At 43.0% G+C, this 23,570-nt stretch overlaps 1 protein-coding gene across 3 annotated transcripts in view; it reads left to right on the plus strand.

Annotated features, from left to right (window-relative positions):
• The window catches only part of pcdh11 (protocadherin 11), a 136,059-nt gene that overhangs the window by 34,096 nt on the left and 78,393 nt on the right, over nucleotides 1-23,570 (plus strand). For all 3 annotated transcript variants that reach the window (XM_053879420.1, XM_053879421.1, XM_053879423.1), the window contains exon 4: nucleotides 21,012-21,071. In XM_053879420.1, the coding sequence (XP_053735395.1) occupies nucleotides 21,012-21,071 (60 nt within the window). The remainder of the gene's footprint in view (nucleotides 1-21,011; nucleotides 21,072-23,570) is intronic.

A 23,570-nucleotide genomic window follows, 5' to 3' on the forward strand; every position in this document is an offset into this window, starting at 1 on the left:
TCTGAAGTGTGACCAAAGTGTGACCAAAATCTAAGGAAGTCTTCCGTTATCTTTAAATCAGATTCAACGTAAACGTATGATAAATGTGCGATTAATCGTGAGTTAACTGTGGCTGTAGTGTCTATTGAAAGCCCTAAATACTATGACTCTATTGCATTAACATGGAACCAATCTTGCTTGAAATACACCTGATTTATCTGGATATAAATCCCTTATTTCCGTCACTTGGGGGTTTGTGTTATTTCCCATCAGTTGCTTGTCACTTCACCGATGAACATCCCTAACTCTCTGCTGCTCATGAGCAAATCGGACTCTCATTCCACCGTCTCTTTTGTCCCTCCTGTGCATGACTCCTCACTCAGGGTGTGTGTGGTCATTTATAGTCTCATTAAAGCAGAGAAAGATGTGAGGTAATAAATGGCTTCCCTGCTTCCAGTGAGCGATAAGAAGCTGGTGATAAAAACAACTTTCCCCATGTATGTCTTGAAAAGAACAAATAAAAATCTGTGTTTGAAGTCCAGATTAGCCTTCAGGGAGTCCCACCAATCGGGACTGTTAACCTTTAACTGTTGGGCTATAAAGCGAGTGAGTCCCATTAAGATACATAATGCATGAAGGACTGAGATTGCCTGCCATTGATCAGCACTTGAATAAATTGAGTTGAAATCCTATCAACATAACTAGTTCCATAAAAAGTCCAATGGATGAAGTGGGGTATCACACCTGAAAGAGAGCGTGGCCTGCGTCTCCATCAGCTCGCAGGTACACGCCATTGCCCTGGTTATGTGGGCAGATCAGAAAAAGGCTTGTATTCTGGCAGACAGAGAGGCTTTGAAATCCTCTAAATGTGTCGAATGCCCTCGAGCTCTTTGTGCTGTTTAACCAGTTCAATTCAAGACTCTTGCAGTAGCAGCATTCAAACCTTTCTTTATTGATGGAGTTGTATTTAGCCGTAAACTTCCTCAGTATTTACAGGAGAATAGACGCGTGCGCTGGTGAGTGCGTGCGACCGTTGACGGAAAGTCCCCCTCCCCTCTTAACCCCCCCCCCACTGTTCAGCATGTACATGTTTCCCCTTTTAAAGCAATTAAGGGAAATGCTGTCACGTTGACAGCTTACCTCCACCCGCTCTTCCGACGACTGCGAGTCAAAGCAATAGGTCTTAGTAGGAACGACACGCCACACCACTTTACATCATGCTTTAGTCTTTGACTCCCCCTCCTTCCCATGAGGGAAATAATTAGGGCAGTTAATTCAGATGGGTGCGCAGAACAACATATGTGTTTTTAGATGAGCTGCTGAGGGGGCTCCTCCGCCGCCCCGCGCTGACTGGGACCTGACCCAAATCGAGCCCTGTTTTCTCCCCACCCATTGCTTACCAGCACACCCTCCTCTCCAGACCCGCCACTTCGGAGCCCGCCTCCCCCCAGAACGATGACAGACTTCCAGACTGCCACGGCGATTAAATACTTATGACTGAATTAAGGATTGTTTTTATTTCATATTTCAAACCTTTGCTCTCAATGTGACACTACATCAGTTGGAATTTTCACTTTTCTGTGCGTGTGTTTAACTTAAACACGTCTGTTGAGCGTTGGCTCCGGTGTTGGCTCCTCTCTCTTCCATCCATGTGCGGAACAATTCTGTTCGCAGAGTTGGCTCAGGAGTAACTGCAGGGAGTTAAGTGTAAAGCCCTCTTCAATCTATTTATATTCAGGTGTTACCTCAGTTCTTACTGTTACTTGCATTAACAAGCCTGCAGCTTTTACAGTAAAATGTGTTTCCTGACATTTGACTAAAGTCTCACTGCTGTGACCACACGTACTTAAACACAGCACTCACGTGGAACTTGAGCGACCACATTGATATCATGTGTCGATGTGGTGAACATCTTTTTTCGCGGTCGAAGTCACATCGCCCTCCATCTGTGTCCCGCTGATTCAGAGCTATTGATTTGATCCTGAAGCTTCTTTTTCTTTTATCATTATTATTACTATGAGATGGAAAAAATACATGCAGAAATGCTACATAAACTAGTTTTAGTAAAAATGGTCATGACTCATTTTCCCTTTACTATGTTTCATCTTGAATTCATAAATCGCTGCCTAGTTCATAATAAAATATGATATAATTTCTGCTAAATTTACATGTTCCATGTCAGTGTCCATGAAAAGCAACATGTTTAGCTAGTTGAAGTAGAGTCAACAGCACCATTAAATCCAATGATGTGACGGAAAATTAAATACTAAAATACACAACAAAGCCACACTTTAAAGCACCTTGAAAGGCTCATTTTAAATCAATAATAATAATCCCAAAGTTGTTGTTTTTTTCTCTTCTTCTTCTTGTTTCCAAGTTTGGAGTGGCTTCTGCTCTTCCCACTCAAAGGTGGCGTTGAAGATGCTCTGGTGTGACCAACAAACATGTAACATGATCCCACTGTGGGATAAAAAATAGCCAGAACTAGAATCAGAATCGGATCACAATCCTGTCATGTTGAAAATAAAATGCTTTGCACACCAGTCCCATGGTAAATACAGGCAGAAGCTCACACCATCCAGGCTGGGCCCACACACGACTGAAGTACATGCATAGTGCTTCATTTGCACTATGTAATAAGTAATAAGATACTCCGTCTGGCACTAATTGCTAATCTGAGATGCACACGAATGTAGAATATTTCACATCAAATATACCATTTATTTCACAAGGACTCTTTAATGGGTGGACAACTGCAAGCTCCATTACAGGACGCGAGGGTGCAGACTGCTGACCAAGCCCATCTAATGAAAACAAATGCAGCGGCGGCCTGAAGAACAGAAATACACCACGGTTCGGCCTCATGTTGCCGTGTCATTGAGAACGTGAGCAGAACAGCGCGTTTAACAGCTCAAGTAGGTCATGATGTGTGTACGCGTGAGGCGCTTAAACTCTTCCTACACTGGACTGGGCTTTTGCTGAGACGGTTACAGTCTGTAGATTGATGTTTTCATGGCCGACTATTTGGCTGCGACGTCTTGTCAAGTCGTCTATAAAAGCACACAAGGAATGGGGCCCATTATTTAGAAAGCGCTCGTGCTGATCCAGCATCAGTTCTGTGCTTTTGATCAGACCCATAAAAGACGGAAAACAAGGACATATTTAGTGATCTCAGATCAGCACACCTCCTTTGAGAGAGGTTTGATGAGGACAGCAGCAGATTAGATTAGAGGCGTTGCGCTGATGAATGTGATCCATCATCTTGTAAGCAGCAAAAATTTATGACAATTTTCACCGCAGTAACTCTGTCAAGGGCTCTTAGCTTTTAGCTTTGGAGTTGCACAACTACAAACAGAATAAAGCATGAGGAATCCTGTTGGGTGAGATGTTTTATAAAACTTGGAGGGGTTGATTTTGTGACCATGACAGAGCTTGAAAGTAGATTCCTTGTTCTTTTTCACCCTGTTTTTTTCTCTTGCCCACAAAAGGCAAGAGAAAACATGTGACGCTCACATCCTGTCAACTGAAGAGCGAGATAAAAGGGGAACATACCTGGATGTTTTGTGCGCGTCCCATTGCCTTATATCAGTTTGTCAAGCGACAGCGTCTTTGTTCTGGATTTGTGTTGTGTTGCTCTGCCACAGCGCCGCTGCTGTGTGGCTCACCAAACCCACCGGCGCCCTGGGAATGCGTTGATCAGCCTAAGAACACCACTCTTGTTTTTGTTATTTGCATCGTGTTTCTGTCAGGTGCAGCAGCTCATCAAGCTGAAATAATGAGGCCATGGTGCATGATTAGTGACAAAAGTTTTTGTTATGTGGCGATGAAGGGATGCCTTTGTTAGCTAGGTAGTTTTGTTAATTGCCAATAACCAAATGCTGCTCCTATTTATTTTAGTCGTTACAGTACCCGCGCCGCAGCTGAACACCTGCAACGATAATCTGAGAAACCTTCTAATGTACTGAAAAATTGATTTTCATTCTCATTCCGAGTTTGTGCTTTTACTCTATTCATGATGAAATAAAAAGTATTTAAGTATTAAAGCTTAAACATTCAGATGTGATGAAGACATACGAACGATTCTGAAAGTTAGAAATTGGGCCTAGTGTTATGAGTCAAGACGTGGAGTGGCAGCCAAGTGCAGTGGTGAAAGTCACAGGAGGCAGGGGTGAGTCACATACAATAGTTTAATCTTTAACAACAATAAAACCACAACAGAAAGAATCACCGAACTGGGAGAATCAAACAGACTTAAATCTGGAAACAGAGAGACAAAAACACAATGAACACAGATAGTCAATGACAAAAGAAACCAGGAAACATTCGGAAACAGGAAGAAACAAAACACTAACTCAGGCACCAGGGTTTCAGACAAAGTCATCAAAACAAGCTAGCTAGTGCACAGAATGAGAGAATGAACGAGGAGAGCCACTTTACCAGGGAACAAGAGGAGACCATCTGGCACACGTTGCTAGAGTCCAGGTGTGTCTCATACACAGGTGATCAGGGGTTGATCGGCTCCAGCCGTGTGCCACAGGAACAGGAGGGAGAAAACAAAACAGGACTCACGTGACCAAAATAAAAGCGGAATCATGACACCTAGAGAAAGACATAAAATGACCAGTCTGTAAGCAGATTAATGGGATGGAACAGATTAAAAAAAACAAAAAAAATAGTAATTGGTCAATTACGTTTCATGAAACAGTGTCGAAATTTTCAGAGCTCAGTAGGTGGCGCTCTTGGTTTAAACATTATCTGAGATTCCATTAATCCAAAAATGACAACATGGTTTTAGCCGTGTTAATGCTTGTTAAATACCAATACCTGGTTATTATTTACACATACATTCAACAGAATATATGAAACACAAAGCATTGTTGAATCTTTCATGAGCTATTTTATGTGTCCTTTCAAAACCTATGAAAAGCAAAGTGGTATCCAGATGTGATAGTTCCACTAAAAACATAGTAAATAGTAATGGTAATTCACGCTAAAACTTACTTCCTGTTGCATACAATTTTTGATTCTTAAAAATCCTCATAGAGCGGGAACAGAGCAAAAAGCCAAGTATCTACTCAGACTCCTGACATAAATAAAGTGCGGGTGTTTGATGAACTCTTTGTATGCTGCCTGCACATGCAGAGGCTTGACAGTTGGTTTCAAAGAACACCATGGAACCTGAAGGGAAATGTGCAAGGAAAGGGGAGACTTGCAAAAGTGCTTCAGTCATGCACATCACATCCTACTTGTTTTTTTTATTAATCCCTCCTGCATCACATGAAACAGACTGCGGCTTCGAAGTCACTTCAAAGTTCATGCTTGTTTGTTTTGTCATTTTTGAAAACAAACTTTTCGCCATAGCGATTGCTGTTCACTCGCATTCAAAGTGGCCTTCAGGACCTGCTGGACAGTGCCTTGTCTCGCCAAACGCGCCCGAATGCAAACCACGAAACCCACAACCTCAGATTTAATGAGGAGTGTCAACAACACACTTCTGTTTCAGAGAGAGCAACAGTCTTCAGGCCCATTTATGTTCAACGTTACGTACAGATCCCGGTACGGACGTAAACTTCTATCTAGCGTTCATTTCTGCACGTTTCCACAAAGCTTATGGATACAGACCAAACGGAGCAGTACCACTGGAAACCGTGGGGTCAGCTTTGCTGTCACTCCCCGATGCATAGCTCTATTGAGACACGAAGAAGACATAACAACGGCGGAAATTCTCCTTCCTCCAGTTGCGATATGTTTAACCGCCTCTATTTCCTCTTTTGTGCTAGAGGTACTTCTTCCACAGTCGCCATGTTTGTTTCGGAGTTTGTTGTCTTTTTTTTTTTTTGACTCTGGGCTGCTCCCCCCGGTGGACATACTGGTGAACACCAATACAAATGCAAAGAATGCATGGATAGATACGTTTTCAAATGTAAATGCAACATAAATGGGCACTGAGTAGCTCAACTGCAGTCGGAGTGCGTGAAGAACCTGGACTTTTAATCCATGATTTTTACTGATCCGAGAACATTCAATCGTGTTTGACGTACAGAGGAAATGGAGCTGCTCATATGGAAATATGGCCAAATATACACATGTACTTGTGTGGTTACAAATTGCTTGTCATAGAAAAGATGCGAGGTCTTGAAGTTCTTCTGGTGATAGCCGCTAATACTCTTCAGTCTATGCCTGAGTTCACATGTAGTGCTGCGAGCTGGCTCTGGCTGTGAAATGCTGGAGGAGGGAGGGATTATACACGCGGTAAAGCAGGACATCAGCGCGTGGCCACCATAGATATATTGAAGCACTTATTGTTATACCGAAAATGAGCACTGTAGCATATGACTGTCAACATTAAAAAAAAAAGAAAAAAAGTCGTATATTTTTTGACCGTCACTCGCGTCTTTTTTTACTCCGGATTTCACTGAGGGGTTTTAATTATTGTTAGCATTTCTTCATTTGAATGCGAAGCGTGGTGATAGAATAGTGCTTGATTAGCCTCACAACCCCTCACTTTGGTGCACTTGTCACATTAAAACCTAATTAACTCGCGCGTCTCGCGTTATGAGCGGTGCAGTGCTAGGAGTTGAATGCCAATAACGCGCGGCGGGGCAGACTTTGCAGTGCGCCGCATGCTAAAATCACACAAATTTCAATAATTGACATCATACACGCTGCGTTGAAGAGATAGTTAAATAAATAAATAACACCTCTGGATGGCGGCTCGGGCTTCTCATTAGAAGGCAAGCTGTGCCGTACTCCGCGCCCCGAAATGAAAGTGGAGTGAAGCAATTGCAATAATTACAGCGGCGAGGAAGAGCATGAATATTGAGAGGGGTGGGGGCTTCACGGAAGGTGAGGAGGAGGGAGGCACTGACTGTCTACAGGTGCTTCTGATTAAGGGTAATGGAGGGATCCCTCCCCTTCCTTACATCCACCACTGGTGCCGTGAGCGCTGTGGCTGCCTGGCGTAATGAGCTTCACAGCCACAGTGCAGATGCCCCACAGGACAGTCCCCACAGAGCCATAATGAGCACTCCAGTCGACCATTTTGTGCTCCCCACTAAGCCCCCTCACCACCTTCCTCACAAACATCCCACCCCTCAGACGCGGGCCGGCTGGAGTTGTTCAGCAAAACTACCAAAGCCACCCTCAACTTCTACTCCCTGACTGAGGTAATAGCATCCCCTCTGGGCGCAGCGTGGCGCCCCCTCTGTGTGTGTTAATAAGACTGGCCCCGAGCCCGAGCTTGGCATCCATCACTTGACATTGAGAAAGAAGCGGCGGCAGAAGCCGCGGATTGAGTTGCGGCAGAGACAGTGGAAAAGCACGAGGCACGCGATACCGCGACGGAGTGTCAAGTGAAGAGAGGGCCGCTGAAGTAGCTGGGGATGGTAAAGTGTAAATCATGGTCGAGAGGGATGGAGAGGGTGAAGTAACTGACAGATGGAGTCAGTGGCGGAGAAGCAACAAAAAGATAAATTGTACATCTAGAGGACTGCACAGTGAAACGGGAGAGTGGGATGGAAAGGCTGAGGACTGAGCTCCGTGATGGGGACTTTCTAATGAAGCTGGGAAGTGGCAGTCCGTCTCCCGAGCCGACTGTGGATGCTGTGGTGGGTTTGCAAGAGAGTACACCCCTCTGCTTTTTGCTCTCTAAAACAAACCTGGAGGTGGGCGAGCAGATCAACTGCTCTGACCATGGAGAAGTGCTTTGAAGCCGCCTCATGCTGGGGAGAAAATGTATTGGATTTAGAGAGGCTGTTAAAGACGAAATGGACGGGAGAAAACGCAGTGGAGAAAAGGAGACTTACAGTACATTTTAAAAGTAGTATTGCGCAAACATATCTCGGCACCTCACGCGAGCAGTGGAGTAGTAATGAACTACGCGGCGCCCTTCGTAAAATACGGTTCCTCTAATGAGAGCGGCGCTGTCGAAATCAATCACGGAGGGTGCCAAAACCAGAAATACCGTTCGAGTGAAAAAGATCAGCATTTCAGCAATACTCTGAAATAGGAACGTGCTCCACACTCTGACCTCCGGCGGTATGTTTCCTCACCCAGAGGTCGAGGAAACACAAAGCGAAACCTGTAACTCATACAGAGTTGCGTCTGCCGAGTATTTAACCCAGTACTCAAGTTGCCGGCAGATGGCACCCCACACTCACCCTCACAAAAAAAAAAGAAAAAAATCATTCCCCCTTTGAAACCACCATCCTTCCCCTTTTTATTGTGAATGATGAAAATAGAATGTCGCAGTCTGTAAGATGAAAAATGGAATCAACACAAGTGGTCGCTCCAACGCCCCAAACCCTGCATGGCAAACCATAGCAACAACTACCTCAACTTACCTCAGCTATTCATAGAAATCATAAATACAAAGGTTGTTGCTCAAGCTAACTGTTTTAGCTGCATTTCTCCATAGGCAGATGTGTCGTTTCTTCAAACTACCGCCGTCGTTGCATCCCAAACGCTGTCAGTTGGAATCTAAAACGTGTAGATTCAAAGTTATTGCTTAAACAGTGGATGCTGTTACGTTGAAAAAACACGTCAAAAGAGGAGCGATGCATTGCGATAAGTCAAGTCAACAAAAGTATGGCAGACCTTACTCCCCATTATTTATGAAACATAATAAAAAACTTTTTTTTTTTTCGATTATTTGTGTCAGTTGTTTTTGCCCTACTTTCAAATTAAAAAGTTTTTGTTTTTTTAGTTTACATTTTGATGTTTGCATTTCCTTTTGGACCTTATAGTTCAAGTATACCGTGTAGTTATATACTGGTAGAGTGTACTTTCTGACTGCGGTGTCTCACTTCCAATACAGTTCATTTTGACTTTACTATCCTGCCACAGAAAGAAGAAGTAACATGCAAAACTTTCCCCTCGCTGAGGATTATTACGGTGCAGGGACTTGGCAGTGTGTGTCAGTTTAATTGCTCTGTATTTTAAATAATGCCACATTTCTCCTCTTTTTTTTTTTTAATAGAACCTCTGAAAGCCAGAAAAAAAGGATTCTCAGAATAACTGTCTGTGTAGAAATAAGGATGACATTATTATTGTGATTTTGCGTAGGATTAAGGATTTCTCTCCACCAGCAAGAACTTCCCAGTAAAACGTGAGTGTTGGTGGAGGCCCATGCAGAATGATGGGTACGACGCTTGAGGGGTGGGTGAGAGGGTTGCAGATCCCACTGTGTTTCAGAAAGATGAAATCTGAGGAAGGAAAAAAAACACAGTCGGCTCCTTCGCTGAGCCGAGTTGATTCGTAAACATCGCTGTCACATCTGAGGAAAACATATGTAAATGCAGTATTGCTTCAGCAAAGACTAACAATGGTCAACGAAATTAGTCAAGATGGACAGAGCTCTCTCTCTCTCTCTCTCTCTCACGTATAGGAGATGAGCACTATGAGATGGTAAAAAAACGATCAATAGAGCACAAGATTGAATGATTGTGGCCAGGTTTGAGAAGAATGACGCTCATTAAAACAACATCATCTACTTCTTTTTCCTCATCACAGACCATTGTACAGTCTTTCAAAGGGGGACATGCAGGCAGCTCTGCATGAGCAAACCAACTGTGTACCAGACGTGAATATTACAAGCAGGATTACCCTTCCTTTGTCTTGATCTCGGAGAGATCAGCCTCAGATGTCACTTGTTATTGGATTTCCCAGAGCCATCTCATGTGCGTGCATGGTCTGTTTTTCAGCAATTAAAGTGAGAGTTTTGTCCGTTTTGTGCCTATTGGCATCAAGTTTAGAAGGGATGGTAGTTACATATTTTGTTTAGTAAACAGTTAAGTTTAAATGTCCAGTTTATGAGTGAATTAAATAGATATCACCACTTCACGGACTGCGGTTGGCGTTTTGTAGCGATAGACAGATGAGTATTGAAGGTTTCATGAGGTTTCATGAAACAGTGTCCTGATTTTCCGATGTCACCAGATGGCGATGTCTGCTGTAAAATGTTTGGTCTAAATCATTCAAAAGAAAACCTAAACAATAGCGCCATCTAGTGGCCTCTGAAAATCAGGAGAGTGTTTCATCAACCCCGCAAGGCTGCTTCATGATACCTCATCTAGCATCACTAATGTTTTGGATGGATTTGGAGCAGGCACCGAGGCAGACCACGCTGGAGGTGGAACGCTGTGGTCTTCCCCTGGAAGCGCTGTCCACTCAGCCATTTATATGACAAAAAAACATAACAGCTCAAAGGCATGTTTGCACCTCATTGATCTACATAGCTAATGCTATTAATGGGAACCACGCTTCAAATCCAACGCTGTATTGGCTTAATCGTCCTATATTAATTCAGATGCCATATTGGCTTAGGCTCAGTTTAAACGGAATAGACACAACAACAACAACGTGGTGCCCGGAGCCATAATTGACCTTTAGGGTGCTGATCCTTTAATGTTTCGCTCTGGGTGATAAAGCCTTTGTCTTACCACCCTTTTTATAAAGCAGCTAACGTGTCAGCGGCGACACAACAATCCCCACGCTACGGTCAGATCCGGCAGCTTGAAAGGATGACTGCGAGACGTTGAACACCAACACCCATTATTTGATATTTTCCTCCAAACAAAATGGAATGAATTTTAGTACAACATTCACTTTTGCTGTCTGCCTTTCATGAAGCAGCCCGTAAAATAATGGGATACAGGAGGATACGGTGTATTAGCATGTTTAGTGAATAGCTACCTCCTGAATTCATCTCGCCAGCAAGCCTTCCTCATGGCTTAATTGCATTCTTTCAGTCTGGAGCCTGGCATTCATAACAGTCACTCCGGCCTCCCCTGCTGCCTTTCATAGCAGGTTTCAGCAGACTATCATAGCCTGGCCAGAGAAAACCTCCGCCGAGATTTGACATAACCAATGAGATTATTTCTGCTTGCATAGCAGCGCCTTCTATGAAACATGTCTGTATCGCCAAAGCCCCAATCTGCCCCCCCCCGCCCCCCTCGTGTGTGGTCACAAGTCCCCAGACGAGGGGCTTGCGGAAGTCCCACTGCCTGCTTGTGGTGTTGAACAAATGGCACAAATGCTAACTGTGGGGGATTGGCATACGGCTAGCTTGATTCGACGCCGGCCTTAATGGCTCTCGTCCGTGCCATCGACGCTCAAGGAGCAGTCACACGTGTTAACTCCGCTGCAGCAAAGGAAACTGATTGGCGCTGTCCGTGCTCGTTCCCAATCAAATCCAGATTGAGACAGTCAGAAAGTGGTGTTGTATCTTGAGATCCCACCAGACAAGTGAGTGTTTCTGTTTCCACAGATTAGATATCTGGGAAGAAGATGATCGGTGACAATCGATGTCAGACAGCAGCGGCAGCAGCCACTTTTCACGACTTGAACTATCAAAATCCACACGTACACAGAGGCGAAATTCAGCAGCCTTGATCAAAGGTAACCAGGATGAGAACTGGAACATGAACCCACGGACCGTTTCTTACATGGATGGAATCTAGTAATTACATTCCTGGTCGGAAATCGTCCGCCAGGGAGGTCCAATGTCCCTTTCTGTTAATGAAGATTTCCCAACTTGGTGGCCCGGGAAAAATAAAGAATATAGGTGAGCCGCGATGTCACGGTAAAGAACACGAGGTTGTAATGAGATAGTGTTGATGAAGAAGGATGCAGTGGAGGAAAGTGTGATAGATAGTCACGTATTCTCAACACGTACGGTGAGATCTGACTCCGCTGACATGTTCATGGGTGCTAATGGTTCCAGTGGGGACACCGCCTACACTATGTCAGTGCACTGAAGACAGCTACCCAGGATGGAACGGATTAGACGTTCATCTATTAACCAGCGAGTGTGTATGTCGAAGCAAAGATGGCTGATGAGCACAGTTCCGTATACCTCTCAAACAAGGTCTGTCTAAACAGATTCACATCACTGGTCGAGTTTTTTTCTACATTCTTCGGCAAATATAGTGAAAATGCCCAAAAATAAAAAGTGACTTTATCCCCGATTATTGAGAGGATATTGCGCCATGCGATGATGTCATCAGAAAGCGTCTCTTTGCCACAAAACAAACACACTTGACTGACAGTCAACAATTCATCGTGGACAGATTCCTGACTCCGGTTGCCTAATTTATGTGTCTTCTTCCCCCCCATCCCCCAAACATATTGCACTTCGTTCATCGCTTTATGGACCTGAACATTTACGTGTGATGTGGTATCCGCTCCAGTCTTTGCTTATCCACAGCAAAAAAGTCGTAATTTTCATTTATTGATAGACAAATCCACCTCTTCCAGGTTTTTTTTTGTCCTTTCTAATCTCGAATATTCAAATCACTTGTTTTCATTGTTTGTGAAAATTTGAACAATAGGTGGATGGAAAACCAATTACGGACACAAAGAGCTTGTCATGTTCCTGTTTAACTAAGTCAAATTGCTTGACCCACATTGCAGCTTCTTTGTTGTTGTTGTTTTATACAAACTAACAGACGGGAACAAAATCTAAACCGTTATCTCACATTTGTGCGGGTTTTTTGCACTAAAATAGCCTTCAAGTTAAGTCGATAATCATGAAAACGTGAGCCTCGCTTTCATTATCAAGCTAGAAGTTGGCAAGTATCCACTATCTTTTAATGAAGAAACACTGACGTCAGACTGCTTCCAATCAACAGGAGTTCTTTTTAATCAGCTGGGTGAATGAAGGTGAAGAGAAAACAATTTGCTGAACCATTGCACAAGCACAGGTCCTAATTATGCTGATAAGATAACATTTATTTTCATCCATCAGAATTAAAAGAAAATGAGGACTGGGAGCGAGTTGACACCGGTAAATAACAATATGAGGCTAATGTCATTTGGGCAAACACCTAATGCTCCGCTAACTCATCCAGAGAGGGAACAGCAGTTGTCAATTGCTCGACTGTCGTTGATAAGCAAAGTGGCATCCAAGCATTTGAAGGAGGGAATTAAAGGCGCATTAGAGCAGGAGGACTGACAGCAACAGTCTGTTGTTGCTGCTTGATCTCGGGACTGTTTTTGATAGTGACTGAAAATAGCATCTTTAATCTTTTCTGAAGCAGATTAAGTGAAAGGTAGAGGACTGTATCAAACTGACAATATGGGTGTATACTGGAAGTTCATTCAAGGCGCCCGTGCACTTTGCAGTGTGAAACTCAAGCATCCTGTGTTTGTCTGTGTGGAGTCCAAGGATCAAGACCACTAGAAGAAGCTGAATACAGAGCACACTAATAGTTTGTTCCACTGAAAGCATTTCAGTTCTTGATGAAATATGGCTTGTTTGCAGTGACAAATAAATGTGTGTGTCTTCTGTATATTGTCATGGTTGGCTCAGGTGAACAGACCCAAATGCTCGATAGTCACTGGCTTACAAAAGACTTGACACAGACGAGGTTAAGTTTTAACAATTTTTAATATACAAACAAAAATAACAGGGCACAGACAGGAAACGCACAAACACTCAAGGGAGGGGGGGAAACCTGAAAACAGAAAAGAGGTGAATTATTATAAGGCCAACTAATGGGGACGACCAAAACCACGCTCGGATACATCCACGAGGCCCAAACAACAAAAAAGGCTCAGTGGTGGAACACTCAAACACGCACGTGAGGAAGAAGGCCAACAAGAGAAAATAAGACACGAGTAAGAAAAAACACTGGCAGAGCGTACAACGTGGCTTTAAAAGGCAGGAAACAAACTAGAAGAACAAACAAGGAAGCGGCAGAAACGACAATAGACAGTTTTCAAAGAACAGATTTCGAGGAGGATTTCACCGGAGGACGTGGAACAACCATCTGGCAGCACAGACTGGAACCCAGGTGGAGAAATCAGCGAGGCTTGATCATCGGACAAGCTCCAGCTGCGCTGCCATGAAGCTGAGGGGAACAAAGGAAAAGGAAAACACAGACCGGAAATAACAAAATGAAAGCACAAGAAAAACACGGAACATAACATATATGACTAAAAGACTTGTGATTCTACATTCAGTATTCAGTTTGGCCTCACGCCCCCCCCCCTCACTGGTCTTGGTCTCGACCTCATACTTGGTCTCTGTATGTAGGTCTGGACAACCTTTGTGAACTGATTCATGCAGTTGGATTCAACAACTTCACACCCCCCGCCCCCCACCCTCCACATCGTGTACCTCAGACTTTGTTCAAAACATTACACCAAGCAATAATAAATGGGCCCATTAAGTAAGAAAGCACGCAACAAAAAGCAGATCGCTGAGAACCATCTGGACATGATAAGTCAGAGAGTTAATATCAGAGGCTTGATGAGTTGAATATTTCATCCTAATAGCGGTGATAGAATCATGTTTTCAAAAGCTTGTTGACTCAACAAAAGGTGCCAGACACCATCCAGGCAGACTAACACGTTCATGATTAAGTGTGGAGAGAAGCCGCGCCAGGTCTCTCTCATCAGACAATTCACAAACGGTGGTCTCTTTTTCTTAACACTTCCTCGAAAAATACTTTAAATAAGTTCGACTCCCACAGCTAATGAACATCATCGAAAAGGCAAGGATAATTCTTGCTACTATTGCCTTCGTTGTGTGAGCCACACATGGAAAACAAGAGCAAAGATGGAACACACATCCGTAAATCCGAGCACAGTGTAAGACAAACAGCATTCGATATTGAATTTAAAGCTCCCCACCACCAGTTCATCTCTGCCATATAGGCGCTTGTGTGCCGTCCCAGGGCGTCTCTTGTAACACTTGGCCTGTTCCCTAGCCACTGCCCGGATCAGTGAGACCCACTGCTATCATCCCGGCGCTGGCAGCAGCGGGGCTCGGCTTAGAATGACAAATTGGTTTGAGGGTCTGAGTGACGAGAGCTGGCCAAGAAATATACTTTGAAGAGAGAAATGTATTCTGGCTTGTGACAAGCACGCTGCTTTATGTGGTCAAGTGTACAAGGCTGCCATGTGAATGGATTTTGATCCGCAGACTCCTAAACACAGTCAAGCTCGGTTCATCAAGACGATTCCAAAAATATTTACCAGAGAAAGTGATTTAAAGTGGATTCAAGTGCACTCGCTTTCCACCGGCTTCATGACTGAACTGCATCTTCCCCTGGTCCGAAAATAACCCAGGTCTGCTGTCAAACAGGTTTCGTTGGAAATACGTGTGAAGCAGGAAAAAAGCTGCTTTTGGTGACGTGCCCCGGTATTTGTCATTTGATTTGATTTTTTATTTATTCATTCGTATTTAATATTGATTTTTACCTCTGTTTCGAAGACGTTGAAGCTTTGGTTGAAAGAAAAAACTTCCATCATGACCTTTTAAAAATAGATATTAAAAATGATCCATGAATTCACTATTTTCAATGTGATTTTGAGCTTGGTGACTTTTTTTTATTGGTTTGTTATTTTGACTTAACAAAAATAGACAGAGGTAATGACTAAGAAAACCCATCTAGCTTCATGACCAAACGTGATTTTTGTTCTTTATTTGGGCACTTCCCTTTGTTTTTCCACAAACACAACATGTATAGTAAGCTGCCATCTGAGACAACCCAGACAGCTCATCCACGTTCCACGTTGACTTGATGTGTGTGAGCATCAAATATTTGCTGTTTATGCAATGGGGCCACCAGCAGGACTGAGAGTACAATGAAACAAGGTCGTGTTGGTTTCGAATGAAGATTTTTCTTCCTGTTTAAAATCAGTATTTCCATGAGTTGGCCGTGATCTTTTTTAAATACCCTTTGTCCCTATTGATTTAAATTGAAAAACCCGGAAGTAAAAAAAAGAGGTTATTTAAAGACCTCTAGAGCATTGTGTCTTTTGATCCTATTAATTCATTATATTACATTTCCTGAGGTTATCATGCCGTTTTTTGAATTTAAGGATTCAATTTCTTGTGGGTATTTGTGTCTGCAAATTTAATTGCCCACCCGTGGTTTGGATTATCATAAAGCCATTACCATTTCTTTTTTAATCATAACACGGCAATAAAAAAAAAATATTATGACAATAAAAACGTAACCCTGGATGGAAGCAGAAAACATGTCAAGTTTAGGAAATTCCATGGTAAATAAATAGCACAGTTGACTTGTATTTAACAGACCATATACGCTGAGCACCATTATCTTCATATAAGCCAGACAGAATCAAAGTAATATCCTGTGATCTATACAGTAGGTAGTCATTTTTTACTGCCTCGAGATTTACAATGACGTTGTCGATCCTCAGGCACCGTGGTCAGAGCTCATCATCTGTTGCCAAAACCATCCTGACAGTGCGCTCAACAACCCATGTCATGAGTGGTAGATGTTCCAGCCCAAGTCTTTGCTGAGCCACATTCATTGGCAGCACAAGAGTACGGTTTGAAGTCATAGATTATTATTTTTTTCTGTTGTCAAGCTGCTTTGCAAATGAGGCCCACAGTGGCACAATTTCAAAGAGTTTGTGTGTAGCTTCCTTCAGGCACTAGTTTGTGAACCTTCATCGCTCTGTATGCATATGCACAATGCCGCGCTAAGCTCACTTGGAAGACTAGATAAACATGCCAAGCTGGAAGGAAGATGGAAGGCAGGATGCTTACGTCTTGTCATCCTGTCTGTATGCCTTTTCTGGGGTTTTCAACTTGACTGACGCGGTTTATCTAAAACATGGCAGGTAGACAGTAAGAAAAGCCTTGCAGGTTTTTACCCATTAAAATGATATTCAATCATTTTTGATGGCTTTTTCTTTTTCGCCTGAAACCACGCCTCATAATGATCCAACATTCCGCGGGCATTCGCAGAGCAATATTTTAGTGCTTGAAGCCACATCAGAATAATTGTTTTGATATGTCCTGTTTCATGTCTTGGCACTGACATTAACTGGGGGTGATTGTACAATGTGGATGAAAAGCCGCGTTTGAGGTACGTTCACTAAAATTCAGCCATGGATTATCTGGCACACAATGATAGGCTCGCTGTCTGGGCTTCGTGGAAAACGTGCGGCACGCGTTGCGTGTCCTAGTAAGTCGCTTCATAACAATGATATCAGCGATAACAGCTCAAGGCACAAACCTTTCAGTAGTGGAGAGTGGTTGAGGCATCAAACCTCTCAGCAATACCGCGCTTCCCGCAATGGCACCTGAACATGTTGCATATGACCCTGAGTAATAATCATAATTCATTGATATTACAATCACATGAGGATAATTTCAGAGCAAACGTGTTTCACTTATCTTCTCTCTTTATTTTGTACAGAAGGGTGGAGACATTTTAGCACACAAAATGCTAAGTGGTTAGCATTTCAGATGTAGCATTCTGCTCTACATGACTTGTTCAGTTTTGCTACGAAACAGAAAAGCATTTCATTGTTTTTTGTTTACTTTATTGCCGGTTTAAGAAATTCATTTCTGAGGTTATCCGATGCAATACGCGACTTGCTATTGCGATGGGATGCGTTATCAAAGTATTCACTTCTGGGATGACAAAGAAAGTCAGCTTTGAGGCACAGAACCAATTTGACACAAAAAGCATTGTATCTTGCAAATCACCAGTCTGTGAACAATCAGAAAATAAATCACATTGCAAGGCTGTCATCAGAAAAGTTGTATGGCGTTTATTTCCACCTGTGATATTCAAAATGCTTCGTAGAGCGACGCGTTTTCCAACTCCAAGTGAGAACACAAGTGGAATACAAATTGAAAACAATTACGGTCTGAAATAACCAGCTTGGAAATCAGCCTGCCGTACTCGACAATTGCAAGGAGTTTGTGTGGCTAATCTCTGATCAGCTGCGAGAACATTACAGCCATAACAACATTACAAATGTATGCACTTTACTGCTGCGGCATTCTTCTTTCACTGCTGTCAAGCCTTCGTTTCACACTACTGAGAACCATCGAGCGCAGGGCAATCCGTGGAGAGGGAAGGAGACAGAAGGCAAAAAATAAGCCAAAAAGAGAATATATTTGCTTCGATGTGCCTCAGATGAAAAACATGAGAGTCACATGATCAAAGGCATTTGATAATCCTTGAACTACATTGCTCCTTTAATCCTTGCGAGGGAACTATGTTTTACTCCAGTGGAGGGGGCAACGCTGGGGTTGAAAACTGCACAAGCATGGCTGCTGGAAATACAGTTTACACGCATGTAGAGTGGCATCAGGGAGATTGCTGGAGGACAACAGACTGTGGATTCTAATGCCCCCTCGTTCTATATCTACTGAATGGTCAGGTTGGACAGCGTTACTGTTTGCACAGTGAATGAATGTTAGGGCTACTAAAATACACAAAAATAATCACAGAATATTCGTATGACGAGAGGGATTTTTAAAGCAAATACATAGGCTTAGAAATTTGCTGAGATAAGAAAGTCACCGGTTCACTATGTATTCAGTGATTCATTTCTATGATGTACGGGTCAGAGGGACTGAAGCTTCTCCGTATGTTGCCAATATTTTGATGTAATTATTATTTTATGGCATAAACTAGTTCCTGAGCTCGGTGGAGGAATATGTCGACTTTGCAATGCTGAGCCAAGAAAGACAACGTGTTTATGCACATGCCAGTCGTGTAATTTTCAATGCTTATGAAACATTCATCGTCCTCAACATCGTGACTTCACAAGCAAACTTGAGTGGTGCAATCTGACACAGAATGAAAGGAACGGAACCCCATCCATTTTTGGGATGGATAGGGTGCCAGTACTGCTAGCTTACTTGAACAACTTCTGCTGACTGATACTGTTGTGATCCCTCAGGCCTCATGAGTATTTATCATTCTGAACTAGAACTACTCCACTGACCTTGCTCTCGTGGTTTTCTTGTAGCTGCGCCACCAAATATCCGAGGTCACGTTAGCCTTAGCATGCGCGGGGCAGCCAGGATTCAGCCAAGTCAACGTATCAACTCACAAGTGTCGGATTTGGCAAGCGACCCAACCCGTCGCTGCCCTTCCAAAAGCGGCTAAATCCCATGACTGGTTGCTGAAAATCTAGCTGGGCTCAGGAAGTAATTAAGTCTCCATTGAAGTGTGCCATTCTCTCGCCCTGCTTCACTGGTTTAATAAGAGCACAACAGACTGGCACGGTGTGGATACCGTATTGATTATTTCCAAAATGAATTTTGAATCATTCTTTTGTGCCATTAATCATGTGTCTGAATGTCCCTAAATGAATAATTATTCATCTCAAAGATAACGTGCCACTGATACAGTGGACGGGGAATGAATTTGGAGAAGGTGTAATAAATATTTTCTGGGAAACTGGATGAAAACCATATTTCTACTGTCCGTCTCTGTTTCCACTGACAATAACTTATGTTATATATAATAGCATTGTGCACTCGGGCCAGCATTGAGTTACAATAACCACATCAAGCACTGGAAAAAGACAAAAACATCAATATGTGGTGTAATCCAAGGCCCTCTGTTACACGCCTTGTCAATAGTGTTTCCTTATCAGATGCAAAATGTCCCAGACAAAGGGCAGATTTGAAACTCTTATTCTGCCTTTGTGTGAATTCCGTCTGTGATACTGGAGGATGCTAGCTTTACCGTAAATGATGTATTTTGGGATCTCTTGGTCACAGCTCGACTTTGTTCTTCCCTTAGAGAGTTTTTCTTCTGTGAGAAGCAAAAGCTGGTTTAAATAATCAGACTTTGTTATCAGACTGCAACAGGCCGTGTTTATTTATATGACCTTAAGTGCTGGGAACAAATCGGAGAGGAGATTTCAGCGCCACCACAACGGACCACCAAACCTGTGGGCTCTAAACGGTCCCTGGATAGGGGACACTGAGATTGAGAGTGGCTCTCAGAATCACAGTATCTGTTTTACTGAACTAATATCGAGTGTATTTATTGCAGATGCGTTATCGATTAAAAGCCATTAAAAAGGCAAGTGGAAGGCGTAATTCTTTAGTTTTATACCTTGGAATTCAACCGCTGAGATACCATCAGCATCTTAAGTCACAGCCGAGGAGGCATTGTGGAGAATCTTTCGCGCTGTTTATTGCGTTTGGGCTTGTGTACTTGCCGCGCGGGTGTGTTTGTGTGCCGGTGCACGCGAGGCACAGACTTAGGCAAACTCAATTTCTTGCTTCCATCCCCAAAGAAAATAACTCATGTTTATTTGTCACATCAATTAAATAATATCATGGTTATATAGTCGACTCAATCTGCAGGGAGAATTTTGTCTGCTAATTCCATCATCCCAGCCAGACCCATTTATTCATTTATTTTTCATGAGGATTTCGTGTTTATGCAGCAGTAAAAGTCAGCTGTATTTTTCCCCCCCTTTTTCCTCTCTCTTGCCTGTAAGGTGATTCTGTTTTTTTTCTTTTTTTTTTCCAAGATGGAACTCAAGATGTGATGATGTCAAGAGATTTAATCTGTCCTGGTGGTGCCATATGGCAGGCATTAATAAAGTCAGGGGGCATCAGACAAACCCTCGCGCATGATTGCTTACGAGGACCTAAGTGAAAGCACCTGTCTATTCCCTGAAGACAAATTCCCAGAGAAGTTTCCACATCCTGTCCACTTACTCACTGAAATGACGATTGTTCTCTGTCACCAAGGTCATCCCTTGTTTACACGTTTTCTTCGTAGAATTGTGAGTATGCAAATACTTTGGATCTTTATACAATCACAAGCTGCGGTGCCATCTGTTGTCGGCTTGTTGACATACCTTCCGCCGTCTTTTAAAGGTGTTTTCTAGTATCCAAGTGATGTATTTGTGTATTAACAATGTGATAATCATTTAACCTCAAGAACGCATCCAGCCGTGTACGCCTAAGTCGGAACATATGCTCAGCGAAAGCCTTTGACAAAGAAGGATTTGTTGTGGCACCGGAAGGGAAGAGAAAGGGGAGTGGGACAAGCAAAACAAACAAGCGCACACACGGTTTTCATATAAGATGATTTTGTCCTGGCAAAGATTTAAAATATATCATTCAACAAAAGGCCAGCGCTCGGATTAGTGGGCAGTTGAGACACGGCTGGGAAATGCCAATGGGAAGCAGCAAGAAATAAGCTGCACCGTCTGCCACTACAGATTTGTAATGAGATGCTCTGCATTGAAAACACTTCCCTGATAATGTGTTTCTCTTGCAGAACCTGAGCCAGACGCCAGAGAAGTCGTTTAGCTCGCCGCCTCCCATTTGCCCTCACAAGGTAAGTTTCAGTTGTGACATTGGTTAGCATCTTACTGAGGGGATTCATTTGTGTTTTGGAAAATTCAAATTATTATATATGAGTTCTGATCTAGATTTACTCACATGATTCGCTTGAGTGATTTGAAGAAGCAACTATTTTTTCAGTTTTCTGTCCCGGTTAATGGAGGCTATCGCAGAGGGCAAAGCCTCTAGCATGGCTATCACAACACAAACACACTCCTGTCGAAAGCTAACCTCTGTTTTTGGGAGGAGACCTGTGCGCCTTGTGGAAAACAGCTCTCTGTATAAACAACCAATTCTCGCTCCTAAGGCATCAAATAGTGACTATTTTCAAGTGGATTTCAGCACGAATTGTGTCACTTGGTACATATATTGGTGCCTTCTTGGAGACGCCATCAGTCAGACACAGACACAATAGGACTATGCAAAAAGGTGGATTTATTTTTATAATATTTTTAAAAATTTATTTTTTATATGACCTGGAAAATGCGTTCTTTAAATGAGCTTCATAAAATAAGTGTTGGGGTGCACCAGCTGCAGCTTTCTTGGACAGATGAGGCTGAATTATTTTGAAGTAAAATCCGAAATAGCGCTCATTTGTCATGTGTACCTTGAACACATCTGAGGGATCATATCTGAGCTATAACAACCGGTGTAGCCATTTTCTGTCACAGCTTCTTTACTCCGCTGTCGGCGTCATCTCAGCGCCTCTGTTCATTTCCCTGCCAGACGTGTTATGCCCAACTAAAAACACAAAACGTATCAATGCTATCAAATGAACTGTAAAAAGAAGGGGAAGGTGATAATTAAATACTTTCTGACGTGACATGAAAAGCAGATTTTTTTTTTTTCGAAGCTAATTTGTACTTGTTAATCCACAGTCTTCACAGCGCTCTGCTATGAAGTCGCTTCATCAACTAACTTTTCCCCGTCGATGCCTGATCTCGGTTGACGCATCTTGCAAATGGGATAATGTGTGATGTGGAGAAATTCACACAAATTCACTTCACTTAGCACCAAAGGTGTCAAAATAGACTGCTGCGGATTTTCTGGATGAGTGGTCAGTGTGGTGAGTGGCTTGTTGCGCGAGAGGACTTTGGTAAACGTAAGGGCCAGTCAAGGGAGGCTTTCTGACAGCCTGTCATCAACTGTTCAAATCCTAACACCACTCTGCATTGCTACACTCAAAATAGACTGTGTGAGATTCCCGGCTGCACTTGCACGCCTGCCAGAACTCAATGATAAAAACACAGCCCCAAAATGGAATATTCGGAGGCAGCATTCCCAGTAAACAGTCATGTACATATTCATATAAACTTCACTAAGGCAATAGGATTTGACCATGGCGTTGAACTCCACAATCCATCGATGAAAATATTTTGCCATATCTGATTCCAAAATGCATTATAGACTGTTTATATGAGTGGAACAGTCAATATATTTTTAACCTAAAGCACATTTTCAGGACATTTCTAAGACACCCTTGGATTAATTGTTCATTCTTCACCTCTCACAGCATGTTTTGATGGAAAATTTTAAATCCGCAACACAAATCAGAGCAGAACAAAAGGCCAGCTTTGGCCCCTGAACCTCGAGTTTGACACTGTATGTTTTGAAATACAACTATATATTTTGATGGATTATATTCGCCTCATTCCGCATGGTCTTTGTTATTTTTAAACAATACTATTTGACTGTTCGCCTCATTGTCTTGTTTTTTACACAGTGTATTTATTTTAATTCATCACCCCATTAAGAGAACAAGTAAGACCAAAAGTGCTATAGCACGATCCGTGTTAAATGCTGTAAATATACAACACTATTGCACTGTAATTTCCAGAGCAAATTGTTCCAGAATGCCCTCCTTAAGAAGTCAGTGTGGAAACCAGGGCGACTTGGTGAGTGGGCTCAGATGGCAGGTGAAGTCATTTGAATAGAGTGATTTATTTGATAATATTTTCATCATCATGTGCCTTTTGATATGGCGTGCGTTGTGTGTGTGTGTGTCTCACAAATGGAGAGCAAGCGTCTAAAGTGACTGCCCCGTGATTATATTCCGAGTGTTGGAGCGAGAGCCGAGGAAGAGAAGGAGGGGCGGGAGAAGACCGGGTACCCAAGCGCTAAGTATATATAATTGCTTCTTGACACATTGGCCAAATTCTGCAGCGCCAGGATCGGAGCAAAGATGATTACGGATGTCCAAGTGGGTGGGGGCCGCAGGTCATTCTGGGCTTTTGGTTTCCATGGCGATACTCAGCTAAAGGCCATACATTGCATATTGAAAATCTCAGAGGCCTGCACATTGTTAAGCAACAATTATAGCTCGCACCCAAAGCATTGTCGGCCCCACACGCACGTCACTCCTCTGCCGAACGCACTGCCGCTCACGCTGGTCGGCTTTTCATCCGAGATGATCGCACTGAGCTGGCGAGAGGAAAGACCACAAAAAAAAAACCTGTGCTTTCTTTAAATAATTGATAAGTGGATCCACCTCAAA

The sequence above is a fragment of the Synchiropus splendidus genome, chromosome 11 (assembly GCF_027744825.2).
Source record: "Synchiropus splendidus isolate RoL2022-P1 chromosome 11, RoL_Sspl_1.0, whole genome shotgun sequence".
Classification (NCBI taxonomy): Eukaryota; Metazoa; Chordata; class Actinopteri; order Syngnathiformes; family Callionymidae; genus Synchiropus; species Synchiropus splendidus.